General features: G+C 42.1%; 1 protein-coding gene across 1 annotated transcript in view; it reads right to left on the bottom strand.

The window, feature by feature from the left end:
• Positions 1-11,330, bottom strand: part of LOC120024544 (ectonucleotide pyrophosphatase/phosphodiesterase family member 1-like) — a 51,122-nt gene extending 39,792 nt beyond the window's left edge. Inside the window, exon 1 of the mRNA XM_038968825.1 lies at positions 10,961-11,330. Within this exon, the coding sequence (XP_038824753.1) occupies positions 10,961-11,098 (138 nt within the window). The 5' untranslated portion in view covers positions 11,099-11,330. The remainder of the gene's footprint in view (positions 1-10,960) is intronic.
• Positions 11,331-15,001: the final 3,671 nt, after the last annotated feature.

The raw sequence follows: 15,001 nt of genomic DNA, 5'->3' as shown, positions 1-15,001 counted from the left end.
AAGTTAATATAACGCTATATTGTGTTTTCGCTGTAAAACACTTAATAAATCGGAAATATTGGCTGGAATCACAAGATGCCCGTCTTTCATTTGCTGTACACTATGTATTTTTCAGAAATGTTTTATGATGAGTAATTAGGTATTTGACGTTGGCGTCTAATTATTATGGCTGCTTTCGGTGCAATTTCTGATTGTAGCTGCAATGTAAACTATGATTTATACCTGAAATATGCAAATTTTTCGAACAAAACATAGATTTATTGAATAACATGTTATAAGACTGTCATCTGATGAAGTTGTTTCTTGGTTAGTTTGGTTGGTTCTTGGTTAGTTAGGTTGGCTTTGTGCATGCTACCTGTGCTGTGAAAAATGTCTGTCCTTTTTTGTATTTGGTGGTGAGCTAACAAATATACGTGCTGTTTTCGCTGTAAAACATTTTAAAAATCGGACATGTTGGCTGGATTCACAAGATGTGTACCTTTCATTTGCTGTATTGGACTTGTTAATGTGTGAAAGTTAAATATTTCAAAAAAATATATTTTGAATTTCGCGCTCTGCCTTTTCAGTGGAATGTGGGAGGAGTTCCGCTGGCGGAACGCCAGAGCAGTACAGGTTATTAAGGTCAGTTATGAAAACTTAGGATACTAAAGAGGCCTTTCTACTGACTCAAAAACACCAAAAGAAAATGGCCCAGGGACCCTGCTCATCTGTGTGAACGTGCCTTAGGCATGCTGCAAGGAGGCATGAGGACTGCAGATGTGGCCAGGGCAAAAAATGTAAACGTCTGTACTGTGAGACGCCTAAGACAGCGCTACAGGGAGACAGGACGGACAGCTGATCGTCCTCGCAGTGGCAGACCACGTGTAACACCTGCACAGGATCGTTACATCCGAACATCACACCTGCGGGACAGGTACAGGATGGCAACAACAACTGCTCGAGTTACACCGCGAACGCACAATCCCCCCACCAGTGCTCAGACTGTCCGAAATAAGCTGAGAGAGTCTGTACTGAGGGCTTGTAGGCCTGTTGTAAGGCAGGTCCTCCCCAGACATCACCGGCAACAACGTCGCCTATGGGCACAAACCCACCATCGCTGGACCAGACAGGACTGGCAAAAAGTGCTCTTCACTGACGAGTCGCGGTTTTGTCTCACCAGGGGTGATGGTCGGATTCGCTTTTATTGTCGAAGGAATGAGCGTTAAACCGAGGCCTGTACTCTGGAGCAGGATTGATTTGGAGGTGGAGGATCAAATCAAAGTTTATTTGTCACGTGCGCCAAATACAACAGGTGTAGTAGACCTTACAGTGAAATGCTTACTTACCAGTAGTGCAAAACAATTATTAGGTGACAATAGGTAAGTAAAGAAAAAAGTAAAAAACAGGCTATATACAGTAGCGAGGCTACATACAGACACCGGTTAGTCTGGCTGATTGAGGTAGTATTTATTTTACCTTTATTTAACCAGGTAGGCTAGTTGAGAACAAGTTCTCATTTGCAACTGCGACCTGGCCAAGATAAAGCATAGCAGTGTGAACAGACAACAACACAGAGTTACACATGGAGTAAACAATAAACAAGTCAATAACATGGTAGAAAAAAAGAGAATCTATATACAATGTGTGCAAAAGGCATGAGGAGGTAGGCAATAAATCGAATAATTACAATTTAGCAGATTAACACTGGAGTGATAAATCATCAGATGATCATGTGCAAGTAGAGATACTGGTGTGCAAAAGAGCAGAAAAGTAAATAAATAAAAGCAGTATGGGGGTGAGGTAGGTAAATTGGGTGGGCTATATACCGATGGACTATGTACAGCTGCAGCGATCGGTTAGCTGCTCAGATAACAACTTTAAACATCTGCTGAGGGAGATAAAAGTCTCCAACTTCAGAGATTTTTGCAATTCGTTCCAGTCGCAGGCAGCAGAGAACTGGAAGGAAAGGCGGCCAAATGAGGTTTTGGCTTTAGGGATGATCAGTGAGATACACCTGCTGGAGCGCGTGCTACGGGTGGGTGTAGCCATCGTGACCAGTGAACTGAGATAAGGCGGCGCTTCACCTAGCATAGCCTTGTAGATGACCTGGAGCCAGTGGGTCTGACGACGAACATGTAGCAAGGGCCAGCCGACTAGGGCATACAGGTCGCAGTGGTGGGTCGTATAAGGTGCTTTAGTAACAAAACGGATGGCACTGTGATAAACTGCATCCAGTTTGCTGAGTAGAGTATTGGAAGCTATTTTGTAGATGACATCGCCGAAGTCGAGGATCGGTAGGATAGTCAGTTTTACTAGGGTAAGTTTGGCGGCGTGAGTGAAGGAGGCTTTGTTGCGAAATAGAAAGCCGACTCTAGATTTGATTTTGGATTGGAGATGTTTGATATGAGTCTGGAAGGAGTTTGCAGTCTAGCCAGACACCTAGGTACTTATAGATGTCCACATATTCTAGGTCGGAACCGTCCAGGGTGGTGATGCTAGTCGGGCGTGCGGGTGCAGGCAGCGAACGGTTGAAAAGCATGCATTTGGTTTTACTAGCGTTTAAGAGCAGTTGGAGGCCACGGAAGGAGTGTTGTATGGCATTGAAGCTCGTTTGGAGGTTAGATAGCACAGTGTCCAAGGAAGGGCCAGAAGTATACAGAATGTTGTCGTCTGCGTAGAGGTGGATCAGGGAATCGCCCGCAGCAAGAGCAACATCATTGATGTATGTACATGTAGATATGGTTAAAGTGACTATGCATATATGATAAACAGAGAGAAGTAGCAGTGTGAAAAAGAGGGGTTGGGGGGGGGACACAATGCAAATAGTCCGGGTAGCCATTTGATTGCCTGTTCAGAAGTCTTATGGCTTGGGGGTAAAAACTGTTGAGAAGCCTTTTTGTCCTAGACTTGGCACTCCGGTACCGCTTGCCATGCAGAAGTAGAGAGAACAGTCTATGACTCGGGTGGCTGGGATCTTTGACAATTTTTAGGGCCTTTCTCTGACACCACCTGGTGTAGAGGTCCTGGATGGCAGGCAGCTTAGCCCCAGTGATGTACTGGGCCGTATGCACTACCCTCTGTAGTGCAATGCGGTCAGAGGCCGAGCAATTGCCGTACCAGGCAGTGATGCAACCAGTCTGGATGCTCTCGATGTTGCAGCTGTAGAACCTTTTGAGGATCTCAGGACCTATGCCAAATCCTTTTAGTTTCCTGAGGGGGAATAGGCTATGTCGTGCCCTCTTCACGACTGTCTTGGTGTGTTTGGACCATTCTAGTTTGTTGTTGATGTGGACGCCAAGAAATTTGAAGCTCTAAACCTGTCTGGCTCTGGCGTTCCGCTAGCGGAACTCCTCCCACATTCCACTGAAAAGGCAGAGCGCGAAATTCAAAATATATTTTTTTGAAATATTTAACTTTCACACATTAACAAGTCCAATACAGCAAATGAAAGATACACATCTTGTGAATCCAGTCAACATGTCCGATTTTTAAAATGTTTTACAGCGAAAACACCACATATTTATGTTAGCTCACCACCAAATACAAAAAAGGACAGACATTTTTCACAGCACAGGTAGCATGCACAAAGCCAACCTAACTAACCAAGAACCAACCAAACTAACCAAGAAACAACTTCATCAGATGACAGTCTTATAACATGTTATACAATAAATCTATGTTTTGTTCGAAAAATTTGCATATTTGAGGTATAAATCAGTTTTACATTGCAGCTACAATCACAGCTACCGTCAGAAATAGAACCGAAGCAGCCAGAGTAATTACAGACACCAACGTCAAATACCTAAATACTCATCATAAAACATTTCTGAAAAATCGATGGTGTACAGCAAATTAAAGACAAACATCTTGTGAATCCAGCCAATATTTCCGATTTTTTTAAGTGTTTTACAGCGAAAACACAATATAGCATTATATTAGCTTACTACAATAGCCTACCACACTACCGCATTCATTCATCAAGGCACGTTAGCGATAGCAATAGGCACGTTAGCGATAGCGAATAAACCAGCAAGATATATAATTTTTGACTAACCTTGATAAGCTTCATCAGATGACAGTCCTATAACATCAGGTTATACATACACTTATGTTTTGTTCGAAAATGTGCATATTTAGAGCTGAAATCAGTGGTTATACATTGTGCTAACGTAGCATCTTTTTCCCACAACGTCCGGATATTTTTCTGACACTTTTTCTGACACACATATTCTGACCAAATAACTATTCATAAACATAACTAAAAAATACATGTTGGGGGGCCTCCCGGGTGGCGCAGTGGTCTAGGGCACTGCATCGCAGTGCTAACTGCGCCACCAGAGTCTCTGGGTTCGCGCCCAGGCTCTGTCGCAGCCGGCCGCGACCGGGAGGTCCGTGGGGCGACGCACAATTGGCATAGCGTCGTCCGGGTTAGAGAGGGTTTGGCCGGTAGGGATATCCTTGTCTCATCGGGCGCAGTGCGCGCTAACCAAGGGGGCCAGGTACACGGTGTTTCCTCCGACACATTGGTGCGGCTGGCTTCCGGGTTGGAGGCGCGCTGTGTTAAGAAGCAGTGCGGCTTGGTTGGGTTGTGCTTCGGAGGACGCATGGCTTTCGACCTTCGTCTCTCCCGAGCCCGTACGGGAGTTGTAGCGATGAGACAAGATAGTAATTACTAGCGATTGGATACCACGAAAATTGGGGAGAAAATGGGATAAAATGTATTTATAAAAAAAAAAAAAAAAAAAAAAAAAATACATGTTGTATAGGAAATGATAGATACACTAGTTCTTAATGCAATTGCCGTGTTAGAATTCTAAAAATAACTTCATTACGATATGCAGTTTACGTTATGGCGAGAGCGTGCCCAAAACCTGGCCGCAAACTACTAGTTCACATGTACGACAGATATATGAAATAACATCATAAAATGGGTCCTACTTTTGCTGATCTTCCATCAGAATGTTGTACAAGGGGTCCTTTGTCCAGAACAATCGTTGTTTGGTTTTAGAACGGCCTTTTTCCCTCTCGATTTAGCAAGCACACTTGCCAAGTGGCGCGAATCTCTCCATCGTCAACAAACTCAGAGAACGGAACACGGCAAAACTCCCGAAAAAATTTCAATAATCTGATTAAACTATATTGAAAAAACATACTTTACGATGATATTGTCACATGTATCAAATAAAATCAAAGCCGGAGATATTAGTCGTCCATAACGACAGCTTATCAGAAGGCAAATCCAGGTCCCTTCACGCGCTCTCCAGAAAACAGGAAACTGGTGACACGTCATGCCGAGAGCTATTATTCGACCCCAGATCAAGTTACACACTCCATTTCTTCTCTCACTGCCTGTTGACATCTAGTGGAAGACGTATGAAGTGCATCTAAACTAATAAATATCAAGGACTTTAATAGGCAGGCCCTAGAACAGTGCATCAATTTCAGATTTTCCACTTCCTGTCAGGAAGTTTGCTGCAAAGGGAGTTCTGTTTTACTCACAGATATAATTCAAACAGTTTTAGAAACTAGAGAGTGTTTTCTATCCAATAGTAATAATAATATGCATATTGTACGAGCAAGAATTGAGTACGAGACCGTTTAAATTGGGCACGATTTTCCCCCAAAGTGAAAACAGCGCCCTCTGTCCTCAACAGGTTAACCTGCTTCACGACAGCCCCGTCAATGAGAATGGGGGCGTGCTCGGACCTCCTTTTCCTGTAGTCCACAATCATCTCCTTAGTCTTGGTTACGTTGAGGGATAGGTTATTATTCTGGCACCACCCGGCCAGGTCTCTGTTCTCCTCCCTATTGGCTGTGTCGTCGTTGTCGGCGATCAGGCTTACCACTGTTGTGTCGTCTGCAAACTTAATGATGGTGTTGGAGTCGTGTTGGAGTACAGGAGGGGACTGAACACGCACCCTTGGGGAGCTCCAGTGTTGAGGATCAGTGTGGATCTGTCATGGTCTGGGGCGGTGTGTCACAGCATCATCGGACTGAGCTTGTTGTCATTGCAGGCAATCTCAAAGCTGTGCGTTACAGGGAAGATATCTTCCTCCCTCATGTGGTACCCTTCCTGCAAGCTCATCCTGACATGACCCTCCAGTATGACAATGCCACCAGCCATACTGCTCGTTCTGTGCGTGATTTCCTGCAAGACAGGAATGTCTGTTGTGCCATGGCCAGCGAAGAGCCCGGATCTCAATCCCATTGAGCACATCTGGGACATGTTGGCTCGGAGGGTGAGGGCTTGGGCCATTCCCCCCAGAAATGTCCAGGAACTTGCAGGTGCCTTGGTGGAAGAGTGGGGTAACATCTCACAGCAAGAACTGGCAAATCTGGTGCAGTCCATGAGGAGGAGATGCACTGCAGTACTTAGTGCAGCTGGTGGCCACACCAGATACCGACTGTCTTTTGATTTTGACCCTCCCTTTGTTCAGAGACACATTATTCAATTTCTGTTAGTCACATGTCTGTGGAACTTGTTCAGTTTGTTTCAGTTGTTGAATCTTGTTATGTCCATACAAATATTTACACATGTTAAATATCATATAATATAATTTCATGAAATCACAAGTCCAATACAGCAAATGAAAGAAACATCTTGTGAATCCAGCCAACATTTCCGATTTTTAAAATGTTTTACAGCTAAAACACAATATATATTTATGTTAGCTCACCACAATAGCCAAACACACAACGCCATTTTTTCACCGCAAACATAGCTTTCACAAAACCCACAAATAGAGATAAAATTAATCACTAACCTTTGAACAACTTCATCAGATGACAGTCTTATAACATCATGTTATACAATACATTTATGTTTTGTTCGAAAATGTGCATATTTATAGGTATAAATCGTAGTTTTACATTGCAGCCATCGTCACAAATAGCACCAAAACAGCCAGAATAATTACAGAGAGCAACGTGAAATACATAAATACTCATCATAAAACTTATGAAAAATACATGTTGTACAGCAAATGAAAGATACACTTGTTCTTAATGCAACCGCTGTGTTAGATTAAAAAAAAATAACTTTAGTACAAAGCACAGCATGCAATAATCTGAGACAGCGCCCAGCCATTCTCCGCCATGTTGGAGCCAACATATTCCACAAAAATACGAAATAAAATCATAAATATTCTCTTACCTTTGATGATCTTCCATCAGAATGCAGTGCAAGGAGTCCTAGTTCCACAATAAATCGTTGTTTTGTTTTAGAATGTCCATTTCTTCTGTCGAATTAGCAACTTTGGCTAGCATGGTGGAGCACACATGTCCATGAACTCTTGGCGCATGGAACGAAAAATTCCAAAAGTCATAATAAAAGTCGAATAAACTGGTCAAACCCAGTTGAAAATCCATCTTTATGATGTTTTTCTCATATGTATCCAATAACGTCCAAGACGGAGCATTTCGTCCTGTCTACCTAACGCATTGCAGAAAATAATATGGTGCTCCCTGGTGCGCAGCAAAATACTGCCAATATGGCGGACCTGTCACTCCAAAAGCTCTCATTCGGTCTCACATCAAGATAGACACCCCATTCAACATTCTACTGCCTGTTGACATCTAGTGGAAGGCGTATGAAGTGCATACAGATCCATAAATATAAGGCAATTTAATAGGCAAGGCCTTACACAGAGACCCATTTTCAGAATTTTCACTTCCTGTTTGGAAGTTTGCTGCCAAATGAGTTCTGTTTTACTCACAGATATAATTCAAACAGTTTTAGAAACTTCAGAGTGTTTTCTATCCAATAGTAATAATAATATGCATATCGTATGATCTAGAACAGAGTATGAGGCCGTTTAATTTGGGCACGATTTTTTCCCAAAGTGAAAACTTATTAACTTATTAACTTAACCTCTTGTTAATAAGTTTTAAGTTAAGTTAAGTTTGCTGAAAATAAACGCAGTTGACAGTGAGAGGACATTTCTTATTTTGCTGAGTTTATTTTTATGAACTGAAGTTTAATTTCAATAGGCGAACAATACTTACAAGGATTCCTAAGTCATTGCTAAGAATAATGAAAATGACTTCAGTTTCTACTGGTCATTGTTTTCACGCTGGTTGTATTGGTGCTAGCTTGGTACCAAGCTAACGCTAGCTACCCCAGAAGTTGCGGTCAAACAAATTATGCTTTATTACCAACGCGGTATTGTAAACACATCGTTCGTGGCTGGTGTTTGCAGACTTTTGTGTACAGTTTTGACAGTGCTACTATATATTTTGACACGCAAAGACCCAAACGGCGTTCCATAGTATGTATGTTGTGAAGCTAATAGCAGTGACGCTATTACTGTGTAACTCCAGTAGGGTAACATCTGAAAAATAGCGCACTTGATAGTGTGTACCGGTGCTCGACCAGTCGGCGAAAGCCAACATCACCCACGACAGAGAACGGTTGATTGTCAAGGGCAATAAATTCCATTATCTTGACTTTAATGGATTTAGCTTTTGAGTTGTCTTGCTGAAATGTTATTACTCTTTCATATGACTGCTCGACTCCACACACCAGACATTGTTGGCTAGGTTAGGGATGCTGTGTTTCACGTGTAGTGCAAAATTTTACGCGCCGTCATTACGTCATGTACCTACGTTATATAGGTATGCACGGCAGCTTTGACATCGGTATTTTAACATCGGCGTTAAACTAGACATCGGGCCGATACTGATGTTGGCATTTTTAGCTAATATTGGCCGATATGTTCACCGATATATCGTACATCCCTACCCAACACACCTCCAGGCTGTGTAAGGGCCATTTGACCAAGAAGGAGAGTGATGAGTGCTGCATCAGATGACCGGGCCTCCACAATCACACGACCTCAACCCAATTGAGATGGTTTGGGATGAGTTGGACCGCAGAGTGAAATAAAAGCAGCCAACAAGTACTCAGCATATGTGGAAACTCCTTCAAGACTGTTGGAAAAGCATGAAGCTGGTTGAGAGAATGCCAAGTGTGCAAAGCTGTCATCAAGGCAAAGGGTGGCTACTTTGAAGAATCTCAAACATAAAATATATTTTGATTTGTTAACACTTTTTTTGGTTACTACATGACTCCATATGTGTTATTTAACAGTTGTGATGTCTTCACTATTATTCTACAATGTAGAAGATAGTAAAAATAAAGAAAAACCCTGGAATGACCAAACCTTTGCCTGGTATCGTATGATATGTATTCATTTGCGGATGTCGATCATCCCTTTCGTATGATATGTTACGAATTTGCAAAATGTAAGCTAGGTGGCTAACGTTAGCTTGCTCTAGGGGTTAAGAATTAGGTTAAAGGGTTAGCTAAAAGGGTTAAGGTTAGGGGAAGGGTTAGCTAACATGCTAAGTTGTTGCAAAGTAACTAAACAGTAGTAAGTAGTTGCAAAGTTAATTAGCTAAAGTTCCCGTGATGAGTTTCAAACAAGCAATCTTTGGGTTGCTAGGCGTTCATGTTATACACCTACCCATCCACTCAGACCAACCACCCCTCCTTTTGTTTTTGCCTTAAGTAATCTTATGCAACCATACCAAAAGTAACATATAACACTAAGTTAATAACACTAAGATATATAATAACACTAAGTTGAGTGTCCCGGCATTACGTTTACTATGTTATGTCTAGTCTATGAGAAAAGTCTGCATGGCAACAAGCTCTAATATTGCCATCTGTTGTAATATTTCACAACTCTAAACCGATGTTTGCAGAATGATCCTGAAGAGAGTTGACTCATGTCTGACGAGACATATTGCCCAAGTGTACGCAAGCTGATTGTTGAGACATTGCACTGTAAGTAGCGCACGTAGGCTACTGAGACGTTCTTGAACGTAAGGATATAGTAATTGCAGGTTCAGACAACCACAAAGTCAATGGCTGGCACAGGCAAGTAGGGAAGTGAACCCAGGTTGCTGGCAAACACCCTACCCGTCACACCAAAGAGGTTAACTGGCTTGATGGGAATTGGTGAGGATCGCTAAACGGCCCCTCCAAATGGGGAAGGCAGCTCCTTGTGCTTTGACCTATCATGGCCCCCTCACATGTCCCGTTGTGCCTTCTGATGGCCTCATGGCCGCCATCTCACTTCTGACACCAATGTAGTAAAACAGCAGGGCAGGTAAACCCAGGTCCCTAGTGTGAAATGCAAACACCCTACAAATTGTGCCAATAGGATTAATCCGCTAGGTGAGAATTGTAACGTGGCTCATATATGGAGGATCGCTACTATATCGCCATTAATGATTGAACATCATTGCCATTAGGAGGCACTCTTTCCTCTGGTCTAAAAAAAAGTATCCCAATGCCCCAGGGCAGTGATATGGGACATTGCCCTGTGTAGGGTGCCGTCTTTTGGATGGGACGTTAAACGGGTGTCCTGACTCTCTGTGTCACTTAAGATTCCATGGCACTTATCATAAGAGTAGGAGTGTTAACCCTGGTGTCCTGTCCCTTATACCATCATGGCCACCTAATAATTTACAGCTTACAGTTGGCTCATTCACCCCCTCTCCCCTGTAACGATTCCCTAGGTTGTTGCTGTAAATAAGAACATGTTCTCAGTCAACTTACCTGGTAAAATAACGTTTACAAGAAATACAATGTAAAAATACCTCATCAGCTTAGTTTAACTGTCTTACCCAATCAGAACCCAAAATATAAGATCGTTAGCCTACTCAAATGTTTGTAAACAATGTCATTGCTCCTTTATGTAATTCAATAGCCTTTCATATTCGATAACATAAACACCTGCACGCTTGCAATAGCCTATGAACGAATCATTGAATGTGTGCCATCCAAAAGATAACATGCCAACAAATGAATTGAAATGTAGGCTATGGATGTTGGTATTTGGCTTTAAAGTTTGGCTAGGTTACATTGTATCATCATGCGATATAACATCACCAAGAGTGCAGACTGCGCAGGTACACTTGATCCTAGTTTTACCATAGCCTACCCAGACCGAAAAGTTACAGTAATTCCACTCACCGCAACGATGACCATGCGGTTCTTTGACCTCTTTTTATGGACCTGTCCACTCTGTCTCATCTGATTGTCTCGACCAGGTGAACCTAGTAAATTGGCAGCCTGCTCAGTCGAAAGGTCATCTGCTTTGGATATTTCCATTCTGCATAAAGTTTTTCCCTGGAGTTTGTAACAGAAAGGTTTTGCAGACTTGAGAGAAAATAGTCTGGTCTCTTTTGCCTTTGGATTTTGTAGGGCTCAATGAAGAACCGCCTTCTTTTTGTGTTGATGTCTCGAAGTTTTAGCGTTGTAGCCTAATCCTTATACAACATGTGCAGCCAGATGAGTCAGGGTGAAGTATAGTATTGGAGTAGTACCATTAAAAAGTAAATTACAAGACTACCGCGGCCAAGTCCTGCCACACCACCCTCACGCATGGCAGAGGAAACATCGAAAATAGACGCCACAATAGGTATGGAGAGCTAGAGTTGGACGTTTGTAATTATGTTGAGAGGACATTTGTAATTAGCCAACATTCGCTTTATGTACAATAATTACTCACTGTAATTATTACAATAGACTACCTCAGACATGTATAAAGACAGCTAAACTTCAGTTTGAAGGTGGTGTACAGTTTAGGCTACACAACTCAACATCGCTCAAGGAAAAATTCTACAAGTTCAGATAATGCATCACTGCCGCCTCCTTTTGGTGATCATGAAGCTTGCAACCGTCAACCTCCTAACCGTCAAGACTATGGCTACTACCAGTGCTTAATTTGTAGATTGGGAGGTGCCGGAACAAAAAGTGAGCGCGAGAGTTGGCTGACCTGGGGAGTTCTGAGGTACCAGAAAGCATTGCATGCATATCATCGCATTTGCGTTGTGGCATAGAGCAGTAGAATAAAATCACTTACAGAAGTTGCACACGGGAAAACATTGTTGTAGTCTATTATCCGGGAAAATGTTTGCCTTTTATAAACACATTTCGTGCAATTCTACGTCATTTTACATGACGAGACTTTGGCAGCATCTTTTTAAAATACCGCACAAAACGACCAACTGAGAATCTGAGATCAATCTGAATCCATCTATAGCCTAGGCCTAGGTGGAGACATATTGTAGGCTACATAATCAGGAGGAAATTATAGTCCTAAAAATGCTTTCCAGTTTCACTGATTCACACACTGATGCGCAGCTCACTCCCTGGCTGGCAGATGCGCTCATGCCAAAGCCTATTGCTCTCTCTATTGCTCTCTCTCTCTTGTAAAACAATTAATGGCGATATTAGCATGTAAATCTTAGTGGGACAAACTCAACAGTTTTTTAAGCATGTTAGCAAAGCCACTACACAACACGACACTAAACAATACATTAATTGCACTATAACGGTGCCCACAAACTGTTAGGGCCTACATAAAGCTGTCCCAACAGCAGAGCTTTCTTTTCAGCACCATGGAGTGAATCCTTACCACTGCTACACCTGGCTATCAGCAGAGCCTTGTCTGGCAGCGAAACAGTTCATTCAGCCTCATGTACTGCCTTTTAAAAAAACATAGCTGATATGGCTGACTTGCTTAGAGAAAATTAATGTGGTTTCTACTGACAATTGAGATGTACAAACTATAGCATAAAGGAACGATGACTGGATAAGAGGTAATCCGTAATTTTTATTAAGACATTAATGAGCGAGCTAAGGCGGACATACTCAATATAACTATTTGTTCAGCACTTTTTAAAAGTATAGCGACAGAATTCAGAACATGGGCTGTTCTAACAGCAGACAATGAAAGCTCTTGCAATATTCAATGATGACATTCCTCTAAAACAGGCTATAGGCTACATGTGCACCAGCAAGTCAGAACAGTAGGCTAAGTTATGAGGGGGGAAAGGGACCCAATTATTAGGGTGAGGCACATGAGCTACTAACAGCTTACTACACAACATACACTTAGTATTGCTTTCTTAGCTACGATATACATATCTCCCAGGCATATTACATAATTTATGTAGCAGCATATAAGAAATTGTTGGACTCAACTTGTTGTGCTGTGCTCACTTGAACAGGAAGGTGGCATGGCGATCCTTCTTGTGGGCAAATTTTGTAATCAAACTTAGTCATCAAAGTCTGGCATTCTCTGGATGTATCGTGCTTTCAATAAAACTGGGAACTCTGAAAAAAACAAGGTCAAATCACGACGTCAGTGATCTTCAGGTTGGAGCTCTAGAAAGAGGCCCAAGTTCCCGACTTGGAATTCCGAGTTGGATGAGGATTTTCCCAGTTGGAGCTAGTTTTTTTCCGAGTTCCCAGTTGTCTTGAATGTGGAAGAAGTCATGCTGGATTGACAGTATGGCCAATGTATTCAACCTTTTCTGGCCCATGGTGTTGCATGTGAATATTTTTCCATTTAAGCTTGGAAAAGAGACCCTTAAACCCAGACTTGGCCCACACACCATCTCCATTGAATAGCAGACTAGTGATTGCTTTGCGATGCTTGCAGTTAGCCACTGATTCCTTCCAAACCACTCATTGTTGAATTTGAGATTTCCAACTTGTTGTGTAATGTTTGTCCAATGGCCGATGAGCACCGATACATTTCATCTATAATTTCTCTTTATAAGACAAGGTTTGAAAAGAATTTGCCAGTAGATTGTCGACTTGATTCACAATGATGAATGCTTGTCTAGCTAGCTAAGATTTTGACAGTATGATGTTGACATGATCAGTCCAATCAAAGCTACAGTAGATATAACGTGATTTGACATTTTATCTGTGGCCAATTACCTTGAGCCTTCTTAGATGGGCACTTCTAATGTAAATCTATGGCATCACCCAAGGGGCTTGAATTTTTGAGCTCTCCCCTGTAAATGTTGTACTGACGTAGTGTCCCCATGAGTGACAGAACACTGAGCCAATCACGGCGCAACTAGAGAACATCACCAACCCCTACGCTCTGTATTTTCTGCTGGCTGCCCCACCACCGACAGAAAGCACTGAGCTAGGCTGAAACACCTGCATTTTGGAGCTGCCTTACTCAAGAAAGCTAAAAAGAGACTATGTTTGTATGCGGCTTTATTAACTCAAAGATTTTTTTAACATTGTTTGCAAACTGATATGTGACACGTATTAATGCCAAAATAACATGCAAAACAGGCAACAACTGTAATGTGTGCGCTGGGAGTTGGGAAGCAATTTCAGGGAGTGAATCATTTAATAAATAAATTAAAACATAATACAAAACAACAAACACAGACATGAAACTGACACAGAAACATTGACGCCTGGGGAAGGAACCAAAGGGAGTGACATATATGGCAGGTAATCAAGGAGGTGATGGAGTCCAGGTGACTGTCATTATGCGCTGATGCGCGTAACGATGGTGACAGGTGTCTACCATATTGAGCAGCCTGGTGACCTAGAGGCCAGAGAGGAAGTACATGTGACAACAACATAAAATGCATACAGTACCAGTCAAAAGTTTGGACAGACCTACTCATTCAAGTGTTTTTCTTAATTTGTACTATTTTCACGTAGTCTCCTCTGAACAGTTGATGTTGAGATGTGTCTGTTACTTGAACTCTGTGAAACATTTATTTTGGCTGCAATTTCTGAGGCTGGTAACTCTAATGAACTTATCCTCTGCAGCAGAGGTAACTCTGGGTCTTCCTTTCCTGTGGCAGTCCTCATGAGAGCCAGTTTCATCAAAGCACTTGATGGTTTTTGCGACTGCACTTGAAGAAACTTTCAAAGTTCTTGAAATTTTCCGGATTGACTGACCTTCATGTTTTAAAATAATGGTGGACTGTCGTTTCTCTTTACTTATTTGAGCTGTTCTTGCCATAATATGGACTTGGTCGTTTACCAAATAGGGCTATCTTCTGTTTACCATCCCTACCTTGTCACAACACAACTGATTGGCCCAAATGCATTAAGAAGGAAAGAATCCACAAATTAACTTTTAATAAGGCACACGTGTATATTCAAATGCATTTCAGGTGACTAACTCATGAAGCTGGTTGAGAGAATGCCAAGAGTGTGCAAAGCTGTCATCAAGGAAAGGGTGGC

The sequence above is a fragment of the Salvelinus namaycush genome, chromosome 29, assembly GCF_016432855.1.
Source record: "Salvelinus namaycush isolate Seneca chromosome 29, SaNama_1.0, whole genome shotgun sequence".
Classification (NCBI taxonomy): domain Eukaryota; kingdom Metazoa; phylum Chordata; class Actinopteri; order Salmoniformes; family Salmonidae; genus Salvelinus; species Salvelinus namaycush.
Note: the sequence above shows the minus strand (reverse complement) of the source record. Positions and strands in the feature narration are given on the sequence as shown.